The 10,265-nt window shown below is 38.3% G+C and overlaps 2 protein-coding genes across 2 annotated transcripts in view; both read left to right on the top strand.

Annotated features, from left to right (window-relative positions):
- Window positions 1–59: 59 nt before the first annotated feature.
- On the top strand, window positions 60–2,894 carry slirp (SRA stem-loop interacting RNA binding protein). Its single transcript, XM_058615246.1, has 4 exons — window positions 60–198; window positions 1,150–1,208; window positions 2,183–2,290; window positions 2,467–2,894. The coding sequence occupies exons 1-4, from the start codon at window positions 132–134 to the stop codon at window positions 2,518–2,520; spliced, it is 288 nt and encodes a 95-aa protein (XP_058471229.1). The 5' UTR covers window positions 60–131; the 3' UTR covers window positions 2,521–2,894.
- A 942-nt stretch (window positions 2,895–3,836) lies between these two features.
- Window positions 3,837–10,265, top strand: part of adck1 (aarF domain containing kinase 1) — a 70,563-nt gene continuing 64,134 nt past the window's right edge. The window contains exons 1-3 of the mRNA XM_058616004.1: window positions 3,837–3,974; window positions 5,589–5,763; window positions 6,101–6,184. Of these exons, the coding sequence (XP_058471987.1) occupies window positions 5,632–5,763; window positions 6,101–6,184 (216 nt within the window). The 5' untranslated portion in view covers window positions 3,837–3,974; window positions 5,589–5,631. The remainder of the gene's footprint in view (window positions 3,975–5,588; window positions 5,764–6,100; window positions 6,185–10,265) is intronic.

Here is a 10,265-nt window from a genome sequence, read left to right as displayed (position 1 = left end):
GTGTAGTGTGGTAACGACTTTCAACATGAGTCGGTAGATGGCAGCAAACCTCGTTGAAAGTCTGCCTCAATCCAAAGGAGAAGAAGAAATCCTGCAAGTCAAACTGCGTCACGTGACATCAAGGACGAAACATGGCTGCGGCATCGAGGAAGGTTTTTGAGCTCTTCGTGTCTAAAGTACCATGGACTGTAGCAAAAGGTAAGTTAATATTTGGATAAAATTGTAGTTCGCATTTCACGGCAGCGATGCATTCACCTATAGGTCAGGTTTTTATTGTGTATGAGTGTATAGGTGACATTAGAAGAAGCACTGTCTGCCTTCACACGTGAGGTGGAGAGCTGTGCTGTAACATGTCATTGAAGACAGTATTCTTTACACAGACGTCTGTAAAAACAGTACTATTGCTTATTATAAGACATAGTTGTGGTTCTGTTAACTTTGCACGGTTATACAATCTATAGAATAACTATCCCATGTGGTGTATTTGCTTTTCTGTGCACAACAAACAAAGTAACAAGAAAATAGGATTAACTAGAGTTTCAGGATCAATGAAATGAAAGCAGATTAAAACAAGAAAAGCAATTACTGTACAAGAATGAGACAAAAGAGACAGCACATTATTACATCTATTTTTAGGATATAAAAATATGTGCATTAGGGTTTAGAGGTCTCAATGTTGTGGCAACCCAATCATTGTATGTGGCCAGTCACACTATATCAAGCCAACTGTCTATTTTTGTTATTATGTTATGCAACTTTTTTTTTATAAATATGTATTTCATTGAGAACTACAGCACAAGTCTTTTGATACTATAACACTTTTATTTAGAAATTCTGAAAACTTTCCTTATGACTATTGTTGATGGAATATCAAAATGGAATATTATGATATAATTTTTTTTTTACTTCTCATCGCACACCTTCCCTTTCCCCCTTGATCCATCCCGTCCTGACCAGACTAGACACTCATTTGCCCCAAGGGCATGTGAGTTTGAGACCCTTCAAATGAGTCAAACGTGTTAGAAACACAATAGGCGACTTGGGTGCATCTAAAAACAACAACCAAAAACCTATATTTTATGATGTCACGGGACATTGTCGGATTGCTAGGTGAAACTGCAACATACATTTTTTTTTTTTCTTTTTCAGAGGAGTTGCGGCAGTACTTTGGACAGTTTGGCACAGTGAAGAAGTGTCTTCTACCATTCGTAAGTTGTCTCAGTCGGGATTGAAATGTCTTCCTCTTCTTTTTATGCTTCAGCTTTTATTCTTTACAGAGACTGAGCATGCAGGTCTTCATATGTGTATTTGTACTGACCCCATTGTTTGGATGCAAACATGTGCACAGTGATAATAAAGATGAATGTAGTCTTAATACATACAAGTGTCATACGCTATAAAGCACTAACAATATTGTTTATTCACAGGGCTGCAACTAACGATAATTTTCGTAATTGATGAATCTGTTGATTATTTTCTCGATGAATAGAGACGTCGATCTTTCTAATTGCAATTATGTTGCAAAATCATCATAAAGGTTTTGGTACATTTCTTGTTGAAATGTCATATTTTTGTCATGATTACTACACTCTTTCAATGACATCATCTTGTGCTTGTTCTGCCAGGGTTTAAGTTTTATGTTTAATGCCAGTAAATTGCCTTTTTCTTCATAAAGAATACTAGTATTTTTAAATTGTGATTATTGTTTTAGTATAATTGTGGTATAAAATGAATAGAAGACAGTTAAACACAAAATTAACATTGGGAATAAGGTTATCCATCCCAGTTAACATAATCCATCCATCCATTTTCTACCACTTTATCCTCCACAGTAGGGTCGCGGGGGGTGCTGTGCCAATCTGAGCTACATAGGGCGATAGGCGGGGTACACCCTGGACAGTTTGCCAGTCCATCACAGGGCCACATATAGAGACAACCATCCAATCTCACATTCACACCTACGGTCAATTTAGAGTGACCAATTTACTTAATCCCCATATTGCTTGTTTTTGGACTGTGGGACGAAGCCGGAGAACCCGGTGAAAACCCACACACACACACACAGGGAGAACATGCAAACTCCATGCAGAAAGACCGTTGTTCCCAGTGAACATAACACTTGTTTTTATTTTTTACTGGAATGTTGCACTTGTGCTTGAATGTGAGCTGTCTGTGTTTCCAGGATAAAGAAACTGGCTTCCACAGAGGCTTCTGCTGGGTTGGTTTCTCCTCAGAGCAAGAACTGACCAATGCACTGCAGAAAGACCCACATCTACTGGAGGGAGCTATGGTACACGTAAAATAATCGTCATTTTCACCTAGCACAGTTTTTGTCCCTGCCATGAGTAAAAATTTAAAAACTAATTGGAGTTATTCAATAGGACATGAGGCCCTGCTTGAAAATACTGATATTCTGTATGATATTCCACATCCTAAATGATGACCTGTTTTTTTTTTTGTTCTCAGCTCCAGGTTCAGAAGAACAGACGTCCATTTGTAGACCGAGGTGAAAGACAGTGAACATGACTAAAGCACTTTGTCTATGACTCACCCAAGGATGTGTTATCATTATTGTTTGATATTCCCTAATATTCATACTTCATTCATTATTATGTTCAGGCAATAAAACAAGAGTTAGACATGAGACACACCCACCAGGGTGGTTGTTGCATTGTATTGTACTCTTCCTTTCTTACAGCTGGTGAGACTAAAGCCTTTTCTGTAATTGTTTTATTTGGTTTTCCACTTGTAATAACTGTATTTATTATGTGTTTTTGCAAACCATCCTGTCACACCATCAACATGAGCAACAGTACAAGGGTAAAGCTAACTTGTCAGGTTATATATTATGGACAAATTTCCAGTGTATTGCAATAAAATTGTCTTTAATTCCCCTGAGTTTTATTTTGTTTCATATGTTATCGATCTGGATTACAGCTGAATTAATAATAAGAAACTAAACTGAAATAACAGTTTCAGTTATCAGATGTTATACAGAAAATAATTGGGCCATATCTGAATTTTCTTTTGGGAAACAAGAAAAAAAAGGAATTTTAGAGCACATAATTTGTTTAATATATTGATAATTTAATTTGTTATTCAAAAAACACCTTCAAGTTGTAATTGTTATAATTTTCTGTCTAACACATTAAAATTAATTATGAAGTACTGTTTTTTGTATTCTGAAAACCAACAATACATTATTATTTTGCAGGGAGAATTTAGAGTCAGTATATTGGGAATTAAACATAAAGGTGTTACATATGTGGGGACAAATGGTGGCTGGAGAACAGGTTCATTAGTCGTCAAACTTGTTCCTCTTTCACAATATCACATTTGAGAGGTAATTGAGCTTAAATGTTTTCGAGCCATATTTATTATTATGTTTTTAATTTTTTTCACTTTGAAATGTTATTGTGGGAGTAGAAAATGAGAGGTGGTCAGAAAATGAGAGGAAGTATTTTATGTACCATAACTTTCAGTCTTATGTAACTGCATACTGCATTTGTATAATTCTGTTCCACCAGCTCCTAATAAATACAGTTGTCATTAATAAATAAAAATAAATGAATAGAATGTTGTTCTTTATACTTTGGAATATACATATATATGTATATATATATACACATCCGGTGTACAACAGCTGTTCACAAGTGACGCATGTTAAAGACGTCATAGTGCTTCGCTCTGCTCGCTCGCTCTGTAGTTTTTACTTTTTGGTAAACGGCAACAGTCGAGGTATTTTGTCCTGTTTTAACTTCCATGACCGTTCTTACTTATGAAAAACGCGAAGTAGTCTCACTGTATGAAAGAGAACTCTGCAATTGTGGAAGCTAATGTGAACACAGCCGCCCTATCCCTCACGTTTTACGACGTTACCCAGAATTCCTCACTGTCGCGTCGAAAACTCGCGATGAGGTCAAAACAAAACCGGCAAGTGAAAGGCACACAGGGCTGCGCGTGTGGAGACACTGGTGAGTTATCTAACCATATTTCTGTGGAGTAGAGTTAATCTTGTCACAGTATTTTGTGTGCGTTTGTCTGTTATTACGAAATGCTGCGAGTCAATTAACAGCACGTGTGGTTTTCAGGAACCAACTGCCTGTATTACATGACAAGTATATTACATATACATTAGTTTACACTCTCTGCTGCCTACAAACCCAGTCAGGCTTTGTTGATATGACAACAGAACTTACTTAGTTTGATATTTACATAAGTGCTGTTTCTGGTGCATTCAAACTGGTAAAGGGGACGTTGATGATGACGACCAAAAATGTACTGCAATTGTGTTACTGAAGTACACACAATACAGTCTGTGTCTGTGCTCACAAACGGACCCTTTCCCCCATTTAAACACGTTTCAACAGAACAAGTACACGTTTTTGACTGTTATTATAATCAATGGCACTGTTGAGTTCAAATAAGTCAAGAGAGACAAGCTAAATGGAACGTGGCCCTCGTTAATGTCATTGTTTACCTTTTCCTGGTGGTACCTGTCAAAATGGCTGCCATTACAAAATTGAATTTGCTTGAGATAGTAGTTAAACAAAGGGTCCTACTTTGATCCAGCCTTCATGAGTGTGATTGCTTATATCTATCTACGTTAGATGGAGTGGCTCAGTGGTTAAGACTGGTACCCTGTGTGCGAAAGACATCATGGTCGCAAGTTTGACTCCACCCCTGGCTGATTGTACTCAATTCCATTGTAAGTCGCTTTGGATAAAAGCGTCTTAAATGGTCTGTGTTTATATACTGTAGCATGGGTTTTCCATTCACCAATTCACCTCCATTCATACAGCAGTCTTTCATAAGGACACATCAGCATGGAGGCGAGAGCTGGGGATTGAATCTGCAACCTTCTGGTTTAATGACTACCACAACCACTACCACTGTCCCCATTGTTAATCTGTATTTCACTATGTCAATCAATCACACTTCAAAAAAAACCTTAGCTATCATTTTAAAACGGGAGCTATTTAAATACTGATTTTGTTTTACACTTTTTCCTACAATTTTCCATCATCACTGCCTCCCCGCTGCAAGTGTCTGGCTGCAGGATTTCTCTCTTTACACATTTCTAGTCATTCTTCATGCCAAACTTTATTTATTTATCTTATATGAATCTAGCAAACTGAACTAGGACCTGATGGAATGCTATGTTCTTAAAATTGGCTTCAGACATTTTTCACTGCAGTCATTTTAATCAGCTCTGATTGCACTGTGCACAACTCTTGCACAAAGAGTCAGTCTCAGACACAGAGGCAGTCACTGAAAGCAGTATATTTACCAACTATATTTAAGTTCCCAACCTTTTATTTTGTGAATAATTGCCATAAATTCCCGCTAATTCGCTTGGAAAGTTTCCACTTTTGCAAGTTTCCGGAATTTTGCAACCCCAACACAGACACACGAAGCTCACCAGCAGGTTATTTGTCAAAGGCAGCTGATCACAGTACATAGCAACAAACACCAGCAAATAAATAAGATGTGACAGACTTCTTTCTTTAGGACTGACTGTTGTAAGATTGCGGTCCTGTGTTTCCTTCTCATGAAATAATAAACTCTTTCACTTTGTGAACTTGCAGACTTTGAGAGGATTTGTTCCTCGCCCCCCCCACAGTGCCTCCGATGGCTGGTCGGCTCCTTAAAGTCTCCTCACTCGCTACAGCAGCGTTTGCCTCGTCTGGGTTTTATCTGTACAACAGACGGCTGGACCTCAATGACCTGAGTATTGTCCGCTTCGGCCGTGCCGCAGCCACTGTGAGTCCCTTTCGCTCTTGTCTCTAGAAACTTTGTTTTCATGTATCTCCACCACACTGGGTTCTCTAGATATACTTACTGGAGTAAAATACTTGTTATGTATTGATTCGAAGTTATGTATAATAGACTTAACATACAGTCAGACTGGATTTATAGTATGAACAATATGCTGGCACTGATGCCAAAGACTGAAAACAGCTTTTGACAGCAGTGTCTGCACCCTTAACAAACCCATTTCATCCCATTCTCTGTCCTCTCTGAACTCTTACCATCCATATCCACTGAACAACTGATCATTTCAATGTTATTCTATGCTGTTTGCTCTATTTGTTTGCAGACCACGGCCATCAGCTACGACTATCTGACTGCTTTCAAACATGTGGAACATGGCACAGAGGAATACCAGGCACTCAAGTCCAAGGTAAATAAGCCCCTGAGAGGGATGCTTGCACTGAATCAACACTGCAGCCATTCACAGTGTTTTCCACAGCACAGCAAGGTGAATGAGCTGTTTACCTTTTAACAAAAAAAGAGTTCAAAGTCACTAAATAAGATCATATTTGTATGAGAAATCTCACTGGTAGTGATAAGGACAATTCCAGTTGAATTCCAGTTTATATACAGTATGTGTTGAGTGATTTGTGCTGGAGTTTGTTTAAAGGCCACAGCACAGTCAGGTTCACTCGGGGGACCACTGCTGCAAAGGTCAGAGACCACCTGCTCTGACAAAAAGTGCTCCTGCTGCAGCCAACCTTGAAGAGCATGGTACACACTCACACACACACAGTGCAGCCCCTCGGGCCCTGTTGGTCAAGCCTGGCTACACTTGCTGATTAGAATTAATGCATGGTGCTGATTTAATACAGAGAGGAGGCATGCCACCTAATTATTATGAAGTCGTAGAGGTGAGGCGGCACTACAGCAGCTCCGCACTTTAGCATCTTTATGCAGCTGATTTTCTTCTCCAATGTCACTCTTTTGCCCTCTACTGTTGTAAAGGAGACATGACAGGTCAATGTATGGGGAGACCAAACTCTTACTAACACTGACGTAATGACATGTATAATGAATCAGTATTGATCAGTGTGTCTTCTGAGGGGTTGAGGGCTGATTTAAAAGGGCTGCAGGTCAAACACACGTTATACTGTCTTTCATCTCTGCAGATGTGAAAACATCGAATTCTTAAACACAGTGGAAGAAATAAAAGTAAACGTCCTTGTAATAGTTAAGAAATGCAATCTTAACACACTGTGAAACAACACACGACCCCACTTTGACTTAAAAATGCACAATTACTGCTCTGGATACACCTGTAATCCCCATTACATTGGTGTTTTCGCTCCCAGGTTACGTAAAACAGAGATGTTTGAGAATGCTGCTGGCCTTGATTTTGACTGAAAAGTCTAAATACATTTAAAATAATTGTATCAAAATGAACTAGAAAATACAGAAACAAATCCAAAACAATAATTTCCTAATCAGTGAAGCTACTGAGAAGCCAGTAATTATGACAGGGTTGAAGTTCCAATTTAAAATGTGCAAGAAATAATTTGAGGTAGGAAGTGACCTTGTCAAGTTGTACACACCGTAGCATTTGATATGATTAACATTACATTTTGAAAATATCAATTATTATAACTCCAATGACTAAATCAAGAACAAAAATGTCAGTGTGCTGATACAGTATGTGTGATCTTAACAAGTCTGGGCGAATTAAAGTAGGCACCAGGCACCATCATGTCCACTCTGTGTTCTTACGCTGTTGTCACGCTGTCTGAAGTATTTTGGCATTTTCATCATCTTAACAAAATACAAATGACAGAATAATATTTTGTATTTGAAGTACATATTTCTAATACATGTATCACAAATACTGCCAATCCCTGGTAGTATAGATGTAGCTCCAATAGGCTACAATAGAGGAGATCTTTACAACATCAGGTTGAATCATGGATTTACCTGTCAGATGTATAGGTGTTATGGTTTGTCTTAGCTTGTCTAGTTACTGCTGAACCTTCTGGTGCAGATACATTGTGGATGTAGTTAGAGAATCACCATCTGTCTGATAAAAAAATCTGTAAAAAGCATTTTAAACAAACATTTCACTTTCATGAGGGTGGGATTTGTGTCAGAGCTGAGCGAGCTGATGACCGGATGCATCAGTTCCACCAGCAGGCTTTAAAATGACATATAACGCCTTTAGTGTCAGATGAAGTCATCATGTGGCTGCTCGTCAATCTCCAGCTGTATGTTTGTTTCTTGTCACGGGGACACATTCGACTGCACAGTTAATGAGCTCTTGTTTCTGCATCTCATCTTCCTCGTTGTTAGCGCGCGTCGCCCTGTGCTGGTCTCGCGGCGGCGTATAGCCGAGCTGATTTCAGACTCTCATGAAGGGCCTCGCTCAAAGGCCACTTAGGCAGCCACTCTTCCAGACTCATCAAAGGCTGCCCTGAGTGAACTGAGGGGCTATTCACAGCCAATTAGAGTGTATCGCAGAACAAGCACAGCAGAACTCTGAAGTCTGCCAAATGAGCAGAGGAACATGGCCTGAAATGAGAGAACAGATGGACTTTTGGTCCCTTCTCAGCCTCAGCAACACACCGTGGCTCTTACAGTATGTGAGGCAAATACTTTCATTTAAATGCGAAAGTATTCAGGTTTGTCTCTATGTTGTCACTCAAGTATACAAGCCTGGAATTGAACCATGACGGCATGTTTCTTTGGGAAATGTGTAATTAATCGATTATTGAAATACTCATCGACTATTTTGATAGTCGCTTGGATCCTTTTCAACCATTGTTTTTTTATTAATTAGATTTATGCTGCAACTAACGATTCTTTTCATAATGGATTAATCGAGAACTTGTTTCGTCCATAAAATGTCAGAAATTGATCCCTATACTGATTCATTTTAATCGTAGCATAATGATTACAATACTACTCCTACTAATGATAATTATAATAGCCACGCAACCTGATCTTGATCCTGCAGCCCAGGTGGGTCACCTGCAAGATCAGGACACTAATCAACATTTTCCAGCATTTCTGTAATTTTGTGAACCAAACAAGTACCCTCCATTAACCGTGGTTAATCGATTATGAAAACAATAGTTATCCCTATAGTCACATTTGAGAATAATGTGGAGCGTTATGCTGCTTATGCTCGAGTTCCTACTTGAGAAGACATTACAAAACGACTCCATACAGAGGAGCAGAAGCAGAAGCCACACACTCAAAAGTGTAACCATTGTCTCGCCTGAGTTTGTCATTACGATACTCAGTGTCTGACATTAACTAATAAATCAAACTGTGTTACATTCAGGACTTTCATGCCTAAATTTAAATAAAGTACTCAGATCTTTGCTTTCAGGCCTGATCATCTCAGCTCCACATTGAAGAAAGACATGCTTAAAGTCCTTGTTTTGTTTTTTTAAAAGTGAAATGGTCTAAACTGACATTGGAATATAGTATGATTTATTGGCTATGCAAGTTATTTTATTGTATTATTTTATTCTTCCTCTTAAAGTTTTTGTATTACTGTATATCTAAATGTAATCAATATGAGGAAAAGGATACCACATATTGAAGTATCTATAGGTAATTTATGCTATTAATATATAATAGTTATTAAATATTATATATATATTTTTTTGCTAGTTTCACTATTTGTCTTTCTGTGTTTTATCTCCGTGTGCAGCCCAGTAACCTTGCAGTCTACAGCAGGACTGTGAGGGTATGTAATATTTCAAATTATTAAAATTAAATGAAATATTTCAAAGGCTTTGAGCCACAGCACATTAAAATTCCAACTTGACCACAGCCATACACCAACAGAGATCAGAGAAGCTTGGAACCATTTCTTTCCTCAGTCTGGAGGCAGTGAGTGATATCGGTGCTATTATTAATTTCCTTCTCTAGATTTCAATATTTCCTGGTTTCTTTGCTCCTCTGTGAGGGTAAACTGATTCTCTTTGGTTTGTGGGCAAAACAAAACATTTGTTTACTTTGTCATTTTGAAACACAGTGGCTGACGCTGTTGTAAATACTAAATTTCTGGCATTTTATGGACAAATCATCGAACTCAGCGATTCCTAAAGTGTGGGCCGCAAATTTTGAAATATTAACGGCACATGGGCCATCAAAACCTTTTTCTAGCGTTTGAGCTCAATGTCAATTTGTTAATTTTAATCCATGAATTGTTATTTATGTTGATGGATAATTACACACATCCATGCAAATTCAGAAATAAAGTGAAGTGGACTACTTATTAATCTGCAAAGTGGGCCCCGGCACTTTTAAGTTTGATCCAACTGATTCATCGAGAAAATCAACAATTTCCGGCCCTGATTTCATCTGTGATTTCAAATCAGCAGACTGTGCAGCCCTTTCTAATATCGGTCGGAACTGAGCTCCAGATAAGTTTTTTTTTCTCCAACAGTGAGGGCTGATTATTGAAAGATTATATTATGATTAAAGATCATTCCATATCAAAACAAGCA

Source organism: Solea solea, chromosome 18, assembly GCF_958295425.1.
Source record: "Solea solea chromosome 18, fSolSol10.1, whole genome shotgun sequence".
Taxonomy (NCBI): Eukaryota; Metazoa; Chordata; class Actinopteri; order Pleuronectiformes; family Soleidae; genus Solea; species Solea solea.
Note: the sequence above shows the minus strand (reverse complement) of the source record. Positions and strands in the feature narration are given on the sequence as shown.

Coding starts and splice junctions, on each gene's coding strand:
- slirp (XM_058615246.1), top strand. CDS start 132: ATGGCTGCGGCATCGAGGAAGGTTTTTGAGCTCTTCGTGTCTAAAGTA. Junction 1,209..2,182: donor AGAAGTGTCTTCTACCATTC/GTAAGTTGTCTC, acceptor CTGTGTTTCCAG/GATAAAGAAACTGGCTTCCA. Junction 2,291..2,466: donor ATCTACTGGAGGGAGCTATG/GTACACGTAAAA, acceptor TTTTGTTCTCAG/CTCCAGGTTCAGAAGAACAG.